At 38.1% G+C, this 22,125-nt stretch overlaps 1 protein-coding gene across 1 annotated transcript in view; it reads right to left on the reverse strand.

The window, feature by feature from the left end:
* LOC150088923 (ubiquitin carboxyl-terminal hydrolase 19-like) overlaps window positions 1-22,125 on the reverse strand; it is a 337,177-nt gene that overhangs the window by 72,512 nt on the left and 242,540 nt on the right. The window contains 1 exon segment of the mRNA XM_090370360.1: window positions 5,521-5,694. Within this exon segment, the coding sequence (XP_090226486.1) occupies window positions 5,521-5,694 (174 nt within the window).

Raw genomic sequence — 22,125 nt, forward strand, 5'->3', positions numbered from 1 at the left:
AGATTCGTCAAAATCCTTCTGACATCCTTTTTACGGAAGACCACAGGAGGCATTGAATGGAGCGTGTTGGGAATGGTGGGAGGTGTTTTACCAAGATCATTAATACATGAGCTGGAAGAAAAATGGGATGCTATCAGGTCAGCTTTATCCTTGGCTGAAGTGACAACAGAACCATCTGGTTTGGACAGAGGTGGGAGCAGAGATGGGCAAAAGTTGCAGCCAATAGCTTTGGCAAGAGACCAGAATGCTCAGCTCCCATTAGGGCAAGAAACAAGTTTTCTATTCTTAGCCTGTTCGTTCAAACTCTAGTTTGGACTGATTAATAACTGCTTTACAATTGTTGCGAGCTTTGGTGTAGGCAGAAAATGAAACTGAAGAATTAGAAACAAGCCAATTACGATATGCAACATTCTTCTCTTGAACAGTCTTAGCACATTTATTGGAAAACCAAGGTTTAGATAAAGGACGAGATTTTAAAGTGGAGTGTGGGATAAAGGATTCCATTCCTGCAAGAATAATTTCACTGACACGATCTGAGCAAACGTTGACATCAGAACTTTTGAAACAGTAATCTGACCAAGGAAAAGAAGAAAAGAAGTCTCGCAGATCATCCCATTTTGCATTCTTGTAATGCCAAACAACACGAGGTTGGGAATAGCCATGAGATAAAGGTTCCATTGGAGAAGAGACAATCACCAAGTTGTGATCCGAAGTGCCTAAAGGACCTCTCACTTCAACCGTGTACTTAAAAGGGTTGTTTGTGAGAAAAAGATCAAGTGTATTGGCTGTATGATTAGGATTGTCCGGTATTCTTGTAGGTAAATGAACAATCTGTGCAAGGTCATTAGTAATTGAAAAAGCCTCAGCATCTCAACCAGCTGGGTCGGTGTGACTAGAAAACAGAAGCCAGCTGGAGTTGTGAACATTAAAATCACCAAGGAAAATTACCTCACTGTTAGTAAAGTTGGATTGGAGAAAGTCAAGTTGCAAAGAGAGGAAGTCAAAGAGCTCCAAGTGATTAGTGGAGTTGGGAGAACGGTAGAGACAACAGATGAATTTGACACAATGAGGCAGAGAGATTTTAAGCCAGAGAAGATCAAAGAGAGGAGATTCCAAATTGCCAAGTCTCTGACAGGGAATATCAGAACAGACATATGCACAAGTACCACCTTTGAGGCGAAAGGAATCATACAGCGAATAATTTGGGCATCTGAGATGAGCAGTAGTTGAATCAACTGATAACTGAGATTCTGTTAGAAAAAGTACATGGGGTTTGGCAGACTGCAAGTGGAAATGGACATCATTGAGATTAGAATTGAGACCATGTATATTTGTGAAATGAATTAGGAAGTGCTTGGAAGGTTTACATCCTTTCGCAGAAAAGCTTGCTCTATTAGTTTGACAATTCATGGTGTATTCAACAGTAAGAAAAAATGGGTGGGACATGCCGTATGAAGTAATGAAATTTTTGGATATGGCGTACACATGGTAAAAATATACCCAGATCCTTGACATAACGTGGCCTCGACAATGCTCCCCGCATACACACTACTCGGACTCCCTCCAGTCACTATCTGGCAGAGTAGAGGTAGCAAGATTATACACTAGCTGATCCGGAAGCCTCCTAGAGAGTTACCAATAGGTTTGGTCCGGAGTACTAACTAGCGGCCAGCCTGTGAACACCGTTTTAGAGCTGTACCCTCGAAATGTAAGGAATATTGGTTCTCACCACGATGTACATCATAGCCTCAAAAGTCATCAATCATACTGCATGACGGAAGAGATAGGGAAGGGTTGACCGGAACTTAGCTCTAGAGACTAAACATGGGTTCCACCACTTCAAGCCTCCAATAAGCAAAGTGGTGGTATTGCACCGGTTGATGACACTCATCTACCACCTAGTACTGCTTAGTAACATAGAGGGGCGGCATTCCTCCATGTGGTGTGGGTGCCACACCTCGACCCCTGCTTACGTTGGTTCACACCTGGGTGGTCACTCATCATGTACTTGTGCATGGAGGTTATATCCAGGATTACTAACAGTCCCCCCATCGTGAAGGTGCAAGCAGATGATTTGGCTGTCACAGACCATCCGGACTTCGCCGAAATTGGGCCCACTTGACTTGAGTGTCACCTGCATATCAGTTCCATCAGCGTTTTAGACTCCCAGGTAGCAAGTACAGCTTTTCTGGCATATCTGAAAGAATGTCTGTGACAACCTCAAGGACCAAGTTAATGATTGCCGCCAAGCAGAACTTCTTCAGAATGACCTAGATAGACTTCAGAGATGGTCATAAAAATAGCTGCTATGTTCTAATCCAACAAAGTGTAAGGTATTGCACCTGGGGAACAGTAACCTCAAAATAACTTATAGAATTGAACTAAAGCCGGTAGTGGTGGAAAGGGACTTGGGTATTATGATACGGTCAGATACGAAGTTCTCTGAGCATTGTAGACTAGTCGCAAGGAGGGCCCATGGTGTCCTATTGATGATTTATCGAACAATCGCTAGTAGAGATAAGGACGTCATAATCCCATTATATAAGACTATTTTTAGACCACACTTTGAATATTGTGTTCAAGTATGAAGACTGCAGCTAAAGAAAGACATTGTTCTTCTTGAAAGTGTCCAAAGATGGGTAACTCGCCTGGTGAAATCGGCAAAAGGGTGTCCATATGAAGAAAGACTTCGAATATGTGGGTTGCATAGCTTGGAAACTAGGCACCGTAGAGGAAACTTGATTGAGGTGTTTAAGGCTCTAAGAGGAATAAGCAAAATGAATAAGGATGAAATTTTCATGGTTATAAGTGATTCTAGAACTAGGGGCCATAATTTCAAGTTATGGGGGGGGGGGAGTTGTTTAGACTGGATTGCAGGAAGTTTTATTTTAGCTAGCGAGTTATAAATTACTGATATAAGTTACTTACATGGGTGGTAGAGGCTGACAGTCTGGGGAAATTCAAAGGTCAGCTGGATAATTACCTAAGGGAGGAGGGAAATGCATAGGTTGTCCATTTCCTTTTCTGTTATTAATTATTATTATTATTATATATTTTTTAATTTTCTTATTATTATTAGTAATTTGTTTTTATTCTTATTATTTTATATATTTTTGGTTGGTGCAGCATAAGCCATAGGCTTCCTTGCACCATGTGGCCATTACTAATAGGTATGTAATTATTCGTGCTATCCTTTGATCCCCATTTGTGAACTGGAGATAAATTTGCACATCTCCAGTCCATGGGGACTTCCCCTGAGTCCAAGGGAAGTCCTTTGCCTTCCTTTGCCACCTCCTTTAATATAACTGGCTAAATCCCATCCACCCCAGGTGCCTTTCTTATGTTTAACTTCAACAATTTCTCCTCCACTTTGCTCTCAGTTATTACAAAATCATTTAACTCCCTGTTAGTGTTTGATAAACATCTGGCCTTCTCCTTGAATAATTTCTCATGTGTGAATGTAGATGCAAAATATTCATTTAGTTTGGAAGCTATCTGAGAATGATCATCTACAGTCAAACCATGATATCAAGTGGACCAATCTGATTCATCCACTTCCTTTTAGAGTTTATATAAGTAAAGACGTCTTTGCTATTTTTCTTTGCACCATTTGCCAAAGATTTCTGATAATCTGCCTTCGCTTGCATAACCTCCTTTATGATTTGATTACAGACTAGCTTATATCTACCATAGGTTTCTGTTTCACCTGATAATTGATATGCATCTTTCATGCATTTTTCTTCTCTGCCACGAGTCTCATTAGTTCATCTGACATCCATTTGAGCCTAAACCTAGAACAGTATTTCTTAGTTGGAACAAAAAAGCTAAGTAGCTTTCAAGATTACTTCCTTGAATTCCCACGATTACTACACACAGGACGATTGTCTGCCCTCAGCAGATAGCAACGTCTCAACTGACAATGTCCTATGCGGAGTCGAGATAGAACAACTTCCTCTTTTCGGTTCCACTCCTGTTAGAAACACTAATCAGAAAACAGTAAATAAGATTTGTGGTTAAACAGGTCCATTTGCTATCCAGCCTTATGGCCCATACAATCCATGTTACTATACAGCCATTTCAACTGTATTTTAGGAATGCAGATCTACTTCGCTTTACAGAAGTAATTATTACTCTAAAAGTGTAGGTTATCAGTGAGTTAAGTGATTGCCTCTGCACAGCTGCATGACATTGTCAACCAAGCTGCAGCATTAGTATATCGAATGTGTAATGAGTTCTAATATGTGCTATTTTTGTTGTGCTGCTTATCCACTAGCTTATTCTGCACACATGAGGCGTGGTCAATAAGTATTTACCCTCACATAGAAATATCTGAGTTATGTATTTGATATTATGTATATACTACCAAGTCTCATAAGTTAATGTATATTTATTTTTCTAGATTCCCTGGTTACTGCATTACAGCCATGAATACAGTGAGAGGTGGTGTGCTAGAGAAAGTTGAAGTCTGATCTGTTATAAAATTTCTTCATTTTCAAGGCAAAGAAGCAAAGCTAATCCATGAGATGAAAGTCGTATGTGGAGAGGATTGTCCATCATATTAACATGCAAAAAACTGGAAAAAAACAGTTTATATGTGGGCAAAGCAGTGTGCACAATGACCAAAGAGAAGAAAGACCCATCTCATGGACAGACCCTGCCAGTGCACCTAAAGTGATGTTCCACACAATCGTCGGAACTCTGTACAGAGAGAATGTTGTTTTTTTGACCAATTTGTGATGGATGAATGCTGAGTACATCACTATAACCTAGAAACAATACAGATAGCAAAAAATAGAAACATTCATCTTCACCATTCCCCCAAAAAGCCAAGGTTCAATAGTCTGCCAAATAAGGTCATGTTGTCAGTCTTCTGGGACTCTAAAAGCATCCTTACAGATACAGAAACATACTACGAAAGTTAAGAGAGGCTATCAAAGTTGAAGAGATGTGGGAAGCTATCCCACTTCCTAGACAACATTGAGCAGGATCAATGTTGGCTAGGAAGGCTGCTCTCGCAGACTTTGCAATCAAGTGTGGCTTTGAAAATCTGCAGCACCCATGTTACTCTCCCAACCTCACACCTTTGAACTTCACCCTCTTCCCTAAAATGAAGAAATCATTACAGGGTTGCCGATTTCAGCCTGATGAGGAGGTTATTAACGAAGTGGAAGCCTGGTCTTCTACTCAAAGTGAGGAGTTCAATTCAAGAGGACTGAAAGAGCTTATCAACAGTTCAGAAAAACAAGTAACTCTAGAAGGTAGCTACATAGAGAGAGAGAAGAGAGAATTTCCATGAAGTTTTAAAATGCTTAACTCAAATATTTCTAGGTGAGGGTATATACTTATTGACTGCCACTCATATTTTCACCAATTTATAATGAAATGAAATGTGAACCTTATTTAGAAGAGCTGAAAAAGTAATGAAACTACTTTTGAAACTTCTGGGTATATCTCTTGCTTGTTTTTGTAAGTTTTATCTACATATATTTTATTAGATTTTAATTCTATTAACTATCTAACCTCCACATCATGCTTTATTTGAAGTGTAGCAACATTTTCTGAAGAACCTCTGACTGATGAAGGATGCCCTTTGTGTCTCAATAAGTGCCGTGGAGGAATACTACTTGCAGGTGATGTTGATGATGATGTGCTATATTCTGAATGACTTCCTGCTTCACTAGATGTATCACTGATCTGATAAAAGAATTCATAAAGGATTAATAAAATTAGTTACAATATATATACACACTTGGTGATAACTGAATTGTGACCACCCCCCATCCACTACGCTGCAGAGATCACAGCATAAAAAGCCGAACAGCTTCATACACTAGAGTAGTAGTAATATGCATCTGGTCATGCAATTCAGAATGATAAAATAGCAGCTATGAGACATAGTAAAGATACCATGGTTTTCAAAAGGGCATGATTGTGGGAGCTTGTGTGTCAATTGCTAATGGCTCACTGTGGTTAAGGTGTACAAAGAACAGTGCGGCGATGCGCCGCACACTCACATGAGGTTCCACAGCAGATGACCCAAGAAAGACACCCTCTCCTCACTGGTCATCACTGACAGCAAATGTTCTGGTGCCAACAATATGCTGATTGAACACTGATTGAAACAAGTGTCAGGTGAGTGAAATAAGGTCAGATGAGTCCAAATACCTGGTGCAATATGTCAAGAGACATGTGGTGCAAGCAACATGATTCCATGGATCCACTGTGCATGGTGCCCACTATTCAGGCAGAAGGTGGTAGTTGCTTATATAGGGCATGTTTTGCTGGCAAGAACTAGGATCCCTGGTGCATATGGACCAATGTTTGACTGGTGAGGTCTACCAGCAGATTTTAGGAGACTATGTGCAACCCTGCCACACTGCATTTTTGGGATCTTCCAAAACAATAATGAACCATGTCATCAAGCCCACACTGCATGATTAGTTCAAGGAACACAGCGAGGATATTATACATCTTGATTGGCCTCCAAATTCGCATTACCTCAATCCAATTCAACATCTATGAGATATTTTGGAGCAGGAAGTGAGGCATATGGACACACAACCATCATCTACTCTGACACTATGGAAAGCCTTGTAGGCAGCATCGCTGCAGATCCCAATTCACGTCTTCAGAGATCTAGTGGAGTTAAAGCATGAGTGAAGAATGGCTGTGGCTGCTACCTGTATAAATGGTGGTCCAACATAGTATTAGGTAGTGGTAATAATTCATTAATCACTGAGTCATTTATTGCCATCCAATAAAATAAGGGCAATACTCCAGTACAACCAAGTTAGAGGTAGTTACATAAATAAAATGATAATAATAACAACGTCCAAAATGGGCAAGTGTGGCTTCTTTAAAAAAAAAAAAAAAGGAATAAAATAAAACTGTAACAAGCTCACTGAAACTTTAAACAACAAGTCTACAAAAGTTACAAGTTTCATAATGAGTTAATCTAAAATACATTTTCTGTACACTCTGCCATAAATCTAGACATCACACAACAAATTTGATTCTGCGTTCATCAGCAACTCCATCAAGCTAGTCACCTGCTTCATTAAGATTGAAGTAGGTGGCTAATTTTACAGAGTTATTAATGAATAAAGAATCAAATACGTTTATTCTAGAAGTTTAGATTGAAGAGATCAAGTGGCTTCTCTGGTAGTCTTGGCTAGATTTGCCAACGAATAAACCCCAGATGTTAATGAAATCACTTTGGTTTATGATCAGAGATACAAAACATTGAATAGCTTTGTATTGCTAGTGAACCTTAAAAGGTACTATTTTAATTTATCAACTACTGCCAATGGGATGTCCAAGCTTGGCATTTAACCACCTAATGAGAAAATATTTGGCCAACGATGAGCTGAAGGGTGGATTTTTCATCTGATTTTGGTTTACCAAAGCCAAAATCAGACAACAAAGGCTGGCAGGAATGATATCCTCCTTTGATTTTAAAATCGATTTTCATGCTATAGCCTGTTATAAACTGTGTCAATTACATAGAAACATGGATAAGAAATGGCAGCAATTCACTTACTGCAAGACTGAGTTACCCCGGGGGCTCACATCTAGTGAGTATGGGCTTGGCACACCCAGGGTCCTGAGCTGGATATCATCATTCTTCTCTTTCTTGGTGATTCCCGTCTAATTTTGACACACACACACACACACACACACACACACACACTCACTCTCTCTCTCTCTCTCTCTCTCTCTCGGTTGCTGGGAACTGTTTTTTTTTTTTTTTTTTTTTTTTCCCCTGGTGCAGCATAAGCCTCAGGCTTCCTTGCATCATATGGATATTAATAATAATAATAATAATAATTCATACATAAATGGATACATTATTTGAAACATTGCTTGAAATGGCCTTTACACCTATACAGGGTATTTCAATTAAAAGGCAGCAGGATCTATCTCACTTATTTTTAGTCTCAGACTATTTTTCATCTATTTTGGATGAAACTTTTGAATTTGATGTTAACATTTGTACCAAGTTTTATTCTTTAAATTTTACCCTGCTTTTTCTCAATGTGAAAGTTGTTCCCTATCCTTGGTTTATTAAATTTTTAAATAAAATGGCAATACTTAGTCAGGTTTTAACATCAAATTCAAAAATTTCAGCCCAAATATAACAAAAAAGGGTCCAGATGGAAAATGCCAAAAATAAGTGAGATAGGCCCTAGTGCCATTTAACTAAAACATTGTGTACATGTATAGTACTCATGAGCACTGACATAAAGAAAATAAGAAAAGTGCTTATTCCATTATATAAAACAATGGTTAGGTCATATCGTGAATATTGCATAAAGCTTGGAGACCCTGTTTCAGAAAAGGTTTGAACCTAACAGAAAGGGTATGGCAGAAGGAAAAAAGATTGATTAGGGGCATAAAAGTGTATTCTTATTGAGATAGAGAGAGAGAGAGACTGAGTTTTGTAAGTCTTCGGTGTTTGGAACCCAGGTATCTGTAGCTCACCTGATTGAGCTACAGATTTGAGTAAGCAAAATGATTAGAGAATTTTTTTGCACCTAGTCGTGATAAACTCAAGGGAGCAAAAATTTTCCTTTAATCAAAGAGCAATTGACTGCCAGAAGAAAACTCTCATTAATTATTGTGAAGGTTGGAAGTTTATCGAAATTTAAAGAGGAACTGTATAAATACTTCATAGAAATAAGGGAATGAAGGGCAGGAAGGTGACATTCATTATTTTATTTTTTTAATTTAATTTAGAACTGATTTATTTCATTTTACTTATTTTTTGGATAGTACTACATAAGCTTGATTCCTTGAATCATTTTTCCAATACTAGTACTAAAATTTACATACACCTGTGGTGCATCCCACAGTACCCAGGAGTAACATCACTAATCTGCACAGTATATACAGTAATGATACATGTAGTACCAGTCAGTTCATCAATATGTAGCCTTTGCAATGGGGAAAGGGAATGACCTGATGGAGTTTGAATGATTTGCAGTATTAGGAAGGCAGAAACCAGCATCTCAGCAACTGCAGGCATTGTCAACTGTTCAAGGGCTGCTTCAGTAAGGTATGGTGGGAATTATCTGAAGCAGGACATACAACTACTCAACATGCTGGGATGGGGTGACCACAGGTTGACAGTCGAGGTGAACAGAGGTACAGGACAACAGATCCTGGACATCATGGGCAAATTAATGGCAGGCCGCAACTAGGGTGCACAGAGAAACATTTCTGAGCAAGCATACCATTCAGCTGACACTCTTGCAGAGAGGCCCATGAAGTAGGCGACCTATTCATGTGTTCATGTTGACTGTCCATCAGATATCTCTGCCTGCACTGGGCATGGAAGCACTGTTCCTGGACATTGGATGACTGGAAGTCACCTGGTCTGATGATTCAAGGTTCCAACTCCAACATGCTGATGGATGGGTGCATATTAGAAGATATGTTGCAGGTGAACAGCTGCAATCAGACTGCACAGTTGGAAGAAAACAGGTTGGGAGTACTGGTATCATGGTTTGGGGGATGTTTTTAAGGACATCTCTTTCAACAAGACAATGCTCCTGTCACAACAAGAATAGTTCGAGGATCACGTCCAAGCATTTCATGTACTCCCCTTCCTGCAAGATTTCCCCAACGTCAACCCATCAAACATTTGTGGGATGCAGTGGAACACAGCATTTGCAAGTCCACGCCCCAGTGCCTTGCTCTCTTACCAAACTCTGGGATGTCCTTCTGTCCAGCTGGTCCAGGATACCAGAAGACCCGCATTCTTGTGAAGTCAATGCCATGTCAGGTGCAAGCAGGTATCATGGTGAAAGGCGGCCCAACATACCAGGCAGGTGGTCATAATGTTTATGTTTTAGTGAGCATATATATCACTCACTCACTCACACACACACACCCACACACAGTTGCTCCTCAACATACAATAGAATTCCGTTTCAACGACCACATCGTCAGTTCAGTCGTAAGTTGGATGTAAGCCTGTTGTTTTTTCTTATGTACACAACACTTTTATTATTTCTTTTTTTTTTAATCATTTGTTTATTTATTAAACTATTTTTCTTTTTATTTTATATTTATGTTTCATTAGTTTTATATTTTATTATTTTAGAAATCTCTAAAATCTATTTCTTTACAGCACATTTAATTTTCAAACACCCATCATCTAGGAGTGTCAGTGTTGTCATCATCTGATCAGATATTTCATGTTATATGCATTAAATAAGTTTCCAGAAGTCTTCTTCATGAGAATTAATACACAGCCTGTTGCTGGGCTTCAAAGCGGAAGAATGTTTCTCTCTCTCTCTTTTTTTTTTTTTTTGTCACTGTAGACATGATTTACATAGATAGACAGATGGGTTTTCAAATGTAGATACTTAGAATTAACTGTTAGAAAAATGCACCTAACTTGAAATTGATAACTCTGGGCAATTTCATGGGCTATTTGTGCAGTTGCTCCTTTTAAAACCACTGCGCAGGTAGCTGAGGAAGTCATATGGCAGCATCGCATCTGTGTAAAACAATTAAAATTTTTTCCTCAAAACCATTGTTAAGTCACATATGTTGTAGGTCGAGGGACTGTATATCAAGTGTGATGATAAATTTCGTGGACTAGTACTGTTGCGGTCATGCTTGATGAGTTTGAAAATAAACAGAAGAAATTAGCATGTTGTATTTCAACCTTCCTCCAATAGATGGTGGAACAGAGAATATCCAGTAGACTGACAGTTTACAAGTAACCACCAGATTCATTAGTAGCATTAACATTCTGTGTCAGGATTTTTCAATGGAACAATGAATGAATATCAAATTTTGCTTTAAACTGAAAATCTGCAATGGAAACATATGAAATGTTAAAAACTGTTTATGGTTCAAAGATGGACACGAGGATGTTCGTAATGCCCCAAGAAATGGGTGTACACCAACCTCTTGAAATGAGAACAGTGTTGCAAAAGTTCAGGAAATTGTGGCAAAAGATTGTCATTTGACCTTCAGAAATGGATGATGAGTCAGACATGAATAAGGAGACGATTCATCAAATTCTGCATGAACACTTAGGAAAAAGGAAGGTCTGTGCAAAATTGGTGCTGCACAGCCTCACAGATGAGAGAAGAAACAGAGTGTCATCATACAAAGACACTTCATCCAGACTTGTCAAGACAATACTAATTTCCTCAACTGTACTATCACCGGAGATGCCTGTTGGGTGTTTCAGTATGATCCAGAGACAAAGTGTCAGAGCATGCATGGACAAAAGTCATCACCAAGGTCCAAAAAGTTTCATTTATAGAAGTCCGGGATCAAGATGATGCTGATCATGTTTTTTGACAAACACAGTGTGATTCAAGGAATCTGTATCTGAAGGGGAGAGAATCAATGATGAATTTTATGTACAATTGCTTCAAAGACTATTGAAGTGCATATCCTGGATGAGGCCACAATTTTGAGAGAAAGCAGCTGGTTCTTGTTGCACAACAATGCCCCTGTCCATTCCACACCAGTTGTAAAGACATTTTTGATGAAACATGGCATTGTACAGATCAACCATCCAGCCTACTTCCAACAGAGTACAAGTGGACTTCTTGCTCTTTTGTAAGGTGAAAACTGCCCTCAAAGGAAAGAAATTTCAGGATGTTGAAGACACCAAGAAAACCAAATGGGTATGTTTGGTGTAACCACCAAACATACCCATTTCGCAGCATGTGGTGCATGCTGCAAAAGGTGCATATTCTGGATACTAGGTAGGTGGTCATAATAATGTGACTGGACCCTGTATGTGTGTGTAAAATATACATACTCCAGGAAAGGTTAATTAAACCTTTCAGCCTCCACCCACTTTTGCAGAGGTTGTGATCCAATTTGGCATCTTTATTTGGTGTACTTTGGCACTGGAATGAACATATCAATGCTTCCAGTATAAATGCCCTAAACATTTTCTACAATGCATCCATATCCTACAGCGTATAATTGCTTTTTCGAATTAACAGAACCAAGAAATAATTAAATCTGCTGCAGTTGCCTTTCTTGAAATCTAAGCCATCACCTTTACCCTTTGCCACTGGAATTTTTTTAAACATTATCTGATTTTATTACATTGTTGTTGCTATCTGCTACTTGTTTTCATATTATTATATCCTTGAAGTCAATGACCTTTCAGTCTACACAGTTGGTTTAAAAAAATCTGATTTTTTTAAAAATGTAAATTGTGCACCAGTGTGCACCATTTACAGTTAATAAGAGGCAACTTAATGTCAAACATAATGAGTCAATCATATTTTCTTACCCATTCACAGTTGTCTAAACAAATTTTTAAAACAAATAACTTAAGTTATTTGGCACATAACATTTTCCCACCACAGTCTTTCCTTTATCACTAGTCATCTCACATGACACAGACTCAACTTCCAACTTAATTTATTCAGTGGAAAAAACCTGTCACTTTCAGGCAGCAGTTTATAAGAAGAATAACTCCCCCAAATGTAGTAAAGAGACTCAAAGATGTGCAGCTCCATGCATATGCCCTGTATATTATGCTTATCCAAATCATTAGGCCACCTTGTCTAGTGGTCCCTTCCTCCAACCCGCACTGGACCAGTGTGGCAGATTATGGTCCATTTCTCTCAACAGGAACTGTTGAGGAGGCTTCCTTCCTGCAGTGGACTGATAATGGCTGCAGTTTACCTTTTCCTCTGATGTTTATTGGTCAGTTTATAAGCAGCTCTGTGCACATGGACACTTGCCCAGCTCATCAGGCCACTTTCTCCTTGGTGGTCTCTTCCTTTGATGTTTATGGATCTGTTTCAGCTTCCTCCCCCTAATATGTCAAGAATCAAATTGAAGACTGAATATTTTACTCATCCATTAATGATATTTATGGTACATACTGTGCCACTGCATATTATGTCTGTAAAGTGTGTGAAGAGTGTGCATGTATTCATGGGCAGAAAAACTCAGAATAATTCATGGGGGAACCTACTCCCTCCAACTGACATGGCTAATTACAGCCTTGATTGAAGAACCCTCTAGAAATTACTTCAATTATTGACAGAACTCAAACTCAGACCTGTCCAAACAAGTGAAAAGTGGCAAAACCGCTATACTGCCACAGATGACAAAGTGTGAGCAGCTATGTTACTGGACCATTGCTCCTGGGTCCAATTGATATGCCTGCAATAGCAATTGAAATGGGCTCTTCTCTGTCATGAGGTGAAATGGCAAAAATCATAGGATGTCTTATGTACGGACCTCTTCTGCAGACAGGTCCTCCATGATAGTGCCTTCACAACCTGCCACTCATGCAAGGCCTGGTTCAAACACTGTCACAAATTGGAGAAATTCTTAAAGGTTTCTTCAATCTGCACTGTAGTAAGTTAATCTCAAGCAGAGGGAGTATGGTTCTCTCTCTCGTTAGTTATTTGGGCCAACATAAAACAAGTAAATTAGCTTGTGAACACACTTATACACATCTTTTGTGCTTTGTTTTTAAAACCAAATAATGACAACAACATCCAGAAGATGGGATACGATTTGGCAGGAGATATTTTCTCAAAAGTGGCTATAAACTTCAAAGAGTGCTGCTGAGCTGTCATTTCCCAACATCAGTTATTTGCTGGTGTTACCCTTAGCTGACTTTTGTACTGCTTTCTGGTATACTTCTGGAACTCACTCCAAAATTGCATTCTGATGGACCTTCAAAATGCCTGCTACCGCTGCTGTGATTGGCCTATTTCATCCTGTTAGCTATTCTTCACTGCGATGAATCACTCATATAGCATCTCTGCCATAGGACCATGAAACTGTTACTCTGATGTGCTTGTTATCCGTATATAATTGAACTGACTGAAGCACCATTCTTTTGACGTTGAAAAGACCATTCTTTTGACGTTAAAAACATTTTTACTGGCGTTATTTGGAAAAAAACCATTATGTTACCTAGAAATCATCACGAAACCCGATGCACATGTGTTGTACTTGTTACTGCAACAATGCAACAAGTACAATGCATGCACCCAAGAAAACTCAATTGTACACAACAAGTGCAATTGAGCAGTGACGCACTATTTTATACCGTTATATCAGCATAACATGTGAGTGACTGTGTCAAAATCTACAGCCCAGTGTCCGAAGGAATATCATGAAAGAAAGAAAGGAAGGAAGGAAAGTTGGACAGAAATGTGAATCCAGATGAAATTCAACAAGAGTGTTTCATTATGCCTGGGAGTTCTCAAACTGCAGCCAAAAAAACCCGAGCTGAAATAATGAAGGAATATCGTGAACAGAAGAAAAGGAAATTAGAAATTCACACTATTCCGAATAATAATGAAATTTAACCACAGCATTCTACTATGCCTGCTACTTATCAGGAATCGAAAACTCCAGCAGAACGAATGAAGGAACATCGTGCATGAAAAAAAGTGAAATTAGAAATGGCTAATAATGAGATTCCCGATTACATCCCTATAGTGTCCACACGAGCTGACAGTGAGTTTGAAAAACTAGCGTACAAAAACTCCACCGGACGTTGTAACTGAGCATTTGATATCACCATGATTACTCTTTATGCAAATTCGTCGTTTACATTATGAACATGGACAATATGGGATCATTGGACAAGTAATAAATGTACCAGTTAATGTAAATACAATGGCTCATCAATTTCCTAGAGAATTAGAGACAATTATGCCATTAACGTACATATAAAATGAAGACTCATACATAAATCATATCTACAAGGATGTGCAGAAGAAAATAGTGAAAATATGGTTACGGTATATGATAAATTCTACGGCATAAAAGTGAGTGACGATTTCTTGGGGACAAATGATGATAGTGAACAGGAACATTCAGATTAAATTATGGAACCTGTCAACAATGATGATGATGAACTATTGTTAGTTCAATAACAAACATTATTATTATGGTCTGAAGATAAATATTTATGTATAGCACCAGGTTAGAAATCATCTCCAATAAGTTTCATATTTGATATACATGCAGAAGAACTTTCTTTTCCAGCTATATATTCGGGACATGCACGAAAATTTAAAAATTTGAAAATTACTCCCTTTATGATGGCACTGAGTGAAATTCGTAGATCTGATTGTCGTGGAGTAACTCCCCAACGTTTGCTATACATGGCAATGAAAATTATGCAAATGCGTACCACAGAAAATTTGCAAATTGCATTTAAATCAGTAGGAATAACAGCTAACATTACTCTTTCTATATTGGAATCGAAAGAATTTATAAACAAGTCATTAGAGATTGCTCCAGAATTATGGCATTCACTACAATTTCATAAATTAGTACAAGTTGTTCGACAGTACATTTTTCTAAAATTCTTACAAAAATAGGCAGTGGAGAAGCGTTGTTACCAGATGAACTTAAAATTATAGAATCGAGATTCGTTACCAAAGAAGATGCTACTAATTTATGTCCGCAAGGGATTCGAAATAAAATTCATAAAATGTCAGTGACTGAAACTGCAGGATTTCCATACATTCTACCATTATTGAAAGGAAAACTGTACATGATTACGACAAATATAGATGTAGTGAATGGATTGGTAAATGATGCAATCAGTACTTGAGTATATTTTGAATTTGAGGACGACAAAACTGTTAAACAAGTATGGATGAAATTTCCCCGAGTCAAAAATAGGACATAACCTTCAATCTCGTTACAAACAATATGTGAAAGATAAACATTTACCAAGTCAATCCATATCTATTATAAAATGATCAACTCGATTCCATTCAAGAACAATAGGAAATTAACATGTATACGTACACATTTCCTTTAGTATGTGCTTTCCTTTAGACTATACATAAACCTTTGACAAAGTTGTATATAATTATGAGAAAGATCATCAACAGCAACTTGTATATGTGGCGTTATCTCGAGTGACCTCATTGCAAGGTTTATATATTACAAACCCCCACGAAAATTTCACATTTCACCATGGCAAAGCTACTAGTAATATAGAACTTTGTGCTGAACTAGATCACTTGAAAAATAATAAACTCCCGTATCTACAGGATGAACTGTAAGATTTCATACAAAGTAGTATATCTATATCATCAATGAACACACAAAGTTTACTGGCCCATGTTCGAGATATCGAAACAGACACAATCTTAGAGCAATCCAAAATATTGATATTAAGTGAAATGTGGTTGGATAATGATGAACATATATTACTTAAACAATTCCAATGTATGACTCAATTTAAAAGTTCAGATGTTCGTAGTGGTGGTGTTGCGATATATCAACGTGAAGGTTCAACTATCATCAGTACACCACATATCTTTGCACAAAATAATAGCAGCAACAGGACAGCGGTATCAGATGAAATTGGAGACATTTGTGAATCTTTGTGCAAATTCAATAGTGAATCTATTTTCATTGGTACCATATACATCACTCCAGGGATGTCGTTAGATATAATTCAAAATTTCATAAACAAGAATTTTTTTTTTTTTTTTTTTTTTTTATATGAGAACCCCAAACACAAGAGGTATTAGAACCTATAGTACTTAGTGCCATGCTTGGGTTGGAGGTTGAGAAGACAAAAGAAAATATTTGTTGACATTTGACTCTACCTTCTGTAGACCGTAATTTTCAGGATATACGTGTGAAGGAAGGTTGTTCCAGAAAATGGCAGATAAATGAATAAACGAGAAAGATGAAAAGCTGGTTCTGTGGGTTTGAAGTTGGACAGTAAATGGATGTTGGCTGATGGTGGCACGTGTTCGGACTATTTTGAAAGAGAGAGCAATAATTATAGAAGCCAATTCAGAAGAACAGTGCCCATGGAAATATCTGTAGAAAAGGCATGCAGCAGAAACAGTATGACTATGAGACAGAGAGTGGAGAGACTCTGTTAGAGAGAGATGTCATTAATTAACATAACTGCCCCCTTCTGAATGGAATCTAGAAGCCTGAGAGAGGTTTTGGGAGCACCGCCCCATATGTGGGAACAATATTCCATGGTAGGGTAGATTTGCGATTTGTACAGAGGGAACAGCTGTTTGGAAGAAAAGTAATGCCAACAGTGGAAGAGAAAACCAAGTATTTTAGATGCAGAGGAAGCAATATTTCTAATGTGCTTGTGCCAAGAGAGATTAGAAGTCAATGTAATCCCCAAAAGAGATATGGGCGTCTCCGTAGCCAGGTGGGAAGGAGCAGCAGTGCGTAGCACACGCTTCTTGATTAGACCGGGGTTCAAGCCCGTCACCACCAAATATGGAGGATGCGGAAAGGTCAGAGAATGACCACCGCATATCCCGGAGCAATATGGCCTTAGTTGCTAATGCTCCTAAAAACCAAATAACAAAACAAACAAAAAAAAGAGATATCATCTTGCCTAGAAATCAGAGGATCACCAAAGATAAGCAGAGGAGCAGAAGAAGAATCTTTTTGCGAGATATAAGACAAGACTGAGTTTTAGAAGGATTGAACTCAACTAAGTTGAGTTTGTCTAAATGGAGATTTACCTTGAGATTGGCATTTATGGAACTGGTAGCAGATATTCGAGAAGTTGAAGCTGTCTGAGCAGGGAAAGGTTTCTCTAACTGGAAAGTGGAATGCAATGTGCTATCATCGGCATAACTATGGAAGAAGGTTATTAATATACAAGAGGAATAGAGTGGGAGAAAGAACTGAACCTTGGGGGACACCAGCATTAGTGGAGAAGTTAGAAGACAAAAAGCCATCTACCATTACCCTCAGCAAGCGATCAGAGAGAAAACTGGATAACCAATCACAAAAACAGTTGGCAAACCATAAGATGGAAGCTTGTTTAGAAGACCTTTATGCCAAACACGATCGAAAGCCTTTGAAATGCCAAGGGCAACTACTTGTGTTTTGCTGAACTTTTCCATTGAATTTGTCCATGAATGAGTAACATAAGCCGGAATATCACCAGTGGATCGAAACTGATGGAATCCATACTGGCGATTGTTGATCAGACAGAAGGTTTCTAGGTAGTTTAAGAGTTGGCAGTTAATTGATTTCTCCATTACTTTAGAAAGAGTAGAAGTAATTGCAATGAGACGATAATTGGATGGGAGGGATTTGTCACCCTTTTTAGGAACTGGATATGAGCAAATTGGCTGGATATGAGCAAATTTCCAAGCAGAAGGAAAAACACCTTTGGAATAAGAAAGTGAAAAAAAGGTGGCAAAGATCAGGAGTAAGTTCAGGGGCATAGGTTTTGAGAAGAAGTGGAGAAATATCATCAGGCTCTGGAGCTTTCTTAGCATCAAGATTTGTCAAAATCCTTCTGACATCCTTTTGACGGAAGACCACAGTAGACATTGAATGGAGCGTATTGGGAATGGTGGGAAGTTTTTCACCAAGATCATTAATACATGAGTTGGAAACATGGGATGCTAGCAAGTCAGCTTTGTCCTTGGCTGAAGTGGCAACAGAACCATCTGGTTTTGACAAAGGTGGGAGCAGAGATGGGCAAAAGTTGTGACCAATAGCTTTGGCAAGAGACCAGAATGCTCGGCTACCATTAGGGCAAGAAGTGAGTTTTCTACTCTTGGCCTGTTCAAAATCTAGTTTGGATTGATTAATAACTGCTTTACAATTGTTGCGAGCTTTGATGTAGGCAGAAAATGAAACTGAAGAATTGGAAACAGGCCAATTACGATATGCAACATTGTTCTCTTGAACAGCCTTAGCCATTTATTAGAAAACCAAGGTTTAGATAAAGACAAGGTTTTAAAGTAGAGTGTGGAATAAAGGATTCCATTCCTACAAGAATAATTTCACTGACACAATCTGAGCAAACGTTGACATCAGAAGTTTTGAAACAGTAATCTGATCAAGGAAAAGAAGTAAAGAAATCTTGCAAGTCATCCCATTTTGCATTCTTGTAATGCCAAACGACATGAGGTTGGGAATAGACATGAGATAAAGTCTCCATTGGAGAAGAGATAATCACCAAGTTGTGATCTGAGGTGCCTAAAGGACCACTCACTTCAACAGTGTATTTAGAAGGGCTGTTTGTGAGAAAAAGATCAAGCGTGTTGGCTCTATGTTTATGATTGTCCAGTATTCTGGTAGGTAAATGAACAATCTGTGCAAAGTCATTAGTAATTGCAAAAGCCACAGCATCTCGACCAGCTGGGTCGGTGTGACTAGAAAACAGAAGCCAGCTGGAGTTGTGAACATTAAAATCACCAAGGAAAATTACCTCACTGTTAGGAAAGTTGGACTGGAGAAAGTCAAGTTGCAAAGAGAGAAAGTCAAAGAGCTTCAAGTGATTAGTGGAGTAGGGAGAACGGTAGAGACAACAGATGAATTTGACAGAATGAGGTAGAGAGATTAAGCCAGAGAAGATCAAAAAGAGGAGATTCCAAATTACCAAGTCTCTGACAGGGAATATCGGAAAGGACATATGCACAAGTACCACCTTTCAGGAGAAAGGAGTCATACAGTGAATAATTTGGGCAACTGAGATGAGCAGTAGTTGAATCAACCGATAACTGAGATTCTGTCAAAAAAAGTACATGGGATTTGGCAGACTGCAAGTGGAAATGGACATCATTGAGATTAGAACTGAGACACCACATATGTTTGTGAAATGAACTAGGAAGCGTTTGGGAGGTTTAGATCTTTTCACAGATAAGCTTACTCTATTAGTTTGACAATTCATGGTGTATTCAATAGTAAGAAAAAGTGGGTGGGACATGCTGTATGAAGTAATGAAATTTTTGGATATGGCGTACACATGGTAAGAATATACCCATATCCTTGACCATAATATGGCCTCGACAATTCCCCCCACATACACACTACTTGGACTCCCTCCAGTCACTATCTGGCAGAGTAGAGGTAGTAAGATTATACACTAGCTGATCCGGAGGCCACCTAAAGAGTTACCAATAGGTTCAGTCCAGTGTTCTAACTAGCAGCTGGCCTGCGAACACTGTTTTAGAGCTGTACCCTCGAAATGTAAGGAAAATTTGATGCCATATCCCGTTGAAGAGGCCAAATTATTGGAAGAGCCACTGGATCGTATACCTATAATTCTCACTGGCGATTTCAATCTAGAATTAAATTCTGCGGCTGGAAAGAAGTTTTGTAAATTTATGAAAGATGTCTTCAATTTAGATATTAAGTCAAATACTTTAATAAATACTACATGTAATGGAACGATTGATGGAGTATTCACTCGGGAATTAAAATCAATTGAGCGTCAAAATTATATACAGTGGATTCCAGTTATCTGGGCCACCGGTTAATCGGGGCAGCCATTTATTTGGGGCAAATATGAAAAAACAGAACTCAATCGAGAAAATAGCCAGGGTTTACTTCACTTAATTGGGAAAACATGGCGTTCAATCGAGGCAGGGGACGGCAGCACTGGAGATTACCCTACGATTGTCTCTGATCATACCACGTGGTTCGGTCGGATTTCTGGAGGTCACAACCATAATACAATAAAAACATTTAGCAGTCACATGTTTATTGGGCTTTTCTGTTAGTGCAATCTATCATAAACGGATAGTAAACTCAATCTTATTCAATTTGTGATACGACAGCTGGAATTCTGTGGGTTATTATGGTGAAATGTGCTTACACTTCCATGGAATTTTCAATCATATAAAAAATTAATTTTCAGAATCTTCACTTCATTCCTATTTTTAAAGCTTTAACTTGTTACTCCATCCTCACTTGCACGCATCGTGTTACTTGCAATTTGTGTGTGCCGTGTCCTTTGTTATTGATTGCTTATCTTTTTACTGTTTTAAATTTTAACCCCCACCCACAAATGTCAGTGAACAGAAATGTCAACTAGTTCGTATGTACATATTACAGTACGTATTAATTCTTCCGATTTTCACGTATCAATTTATTTTTTTTAATTGGTAAGTATTAAAGGGTAAATTTGTGCTTAATATATCTTTACTTTTATAGCCTGTGGATAATATTCCTCCTATTTTCACTAATTAGAATTGCTGTTTAATAGAATTAAAATTCAATTCACAATGTCCGGCACTTACTACACATTGTAGTGAATGGTACTTTACTATGGTGACTCCATCGTAACATGATTTGATTGTACAAGTGAACCAATTGTAAAGCGGGGGTCCATTGTATTTTTAACTATTTACGTGAAACTTCGGATAATTGGGGCAGCCGCTTAACTGGGCCAAAAGGCACTAGTCCTGATGTGTCCCAAATAACCAGAATCGACTGTATCTTATTTCAGTTACCATAGACTGATAATTTTAGTGTTATTATAATATATTTTATATGAATTTTATTGTACACTACACTAGTACAATGAAAAATTCCATTCATTGTATTGAAATTATTTTTTCAATAAAAATAATGCAGAAAAAATAATAATTTTTTCCAATAAAAATAATACTTTTTTTTATTTATTTTACTGTACCAGTTTCATAACAAGTTCCTGCAGTAAAGACGTTTTTAATGGCTGCCGCTGTGAAAAAATTATGTACCTCGTACATAATTTTTTTTAAAGAAACCTGTACCTTCATATCAGAAGATATCAGATTGCATCAGATATCTGATTTATGTGCATATTTAAATTTGATTTACAAAGATTAAGTGTGTAAATTCAAGTACACTTTAATTTTGTCATTAGTGGAGATACAAAAGACTATTTCATTGCTTGCAAGCACTGTCAAATCATCTAAATCTGCACAGTGCTCAGTATCTGAGAATCACAGGTGGCTTATTTTTGGCTCTGACACTATTCTATCCATCAACAGATCAAGATTATTAAGCTCCACAAAGTTTATCAACAGCAGCAAACAGATTTAATCAAGGATATCTCGATGTTTAAGAAAAGCATTCTTCCAAAATATGTTTCCAACAATACGCAACTTAGCCACATGGAAGAGATATTGCTTAGATCCTCTCCATCAGTAAGAGAACCAGTGATCCTTTGTGGTGCTGCATCTGGATTATCAGAGTTCTTTTTGCAATGGTAATTAGAAACAGTCACCAATCAATTCTCACTCCACTGCCACAAGGCATATAGTTAAAATGTTTCAAAAGGATCAATTAGTTTGGCCATCTTTAATAAAATTCCGGACATTTTATAAAAATAATCAAAGGTAATTAGTGTCATACACACTGTTACCTTTG

Source organism: Mastigoproctus giganteus, chromosome 3 (genome assembly GCF_048544385.1).
Source record: "Mastigoproctus giganteus isolate SK-2022 chromosome 3, ASM4854438v1, whole genome shotgun sequence".
Taxonomy (NCBI): domain Eukaryota; kingdom Metazoa; phylum Arthropoda; class Arachnida; order Uropygi; family Thelyphonidae; genus Mastigoproctus; species Mastigoproctus giganteus.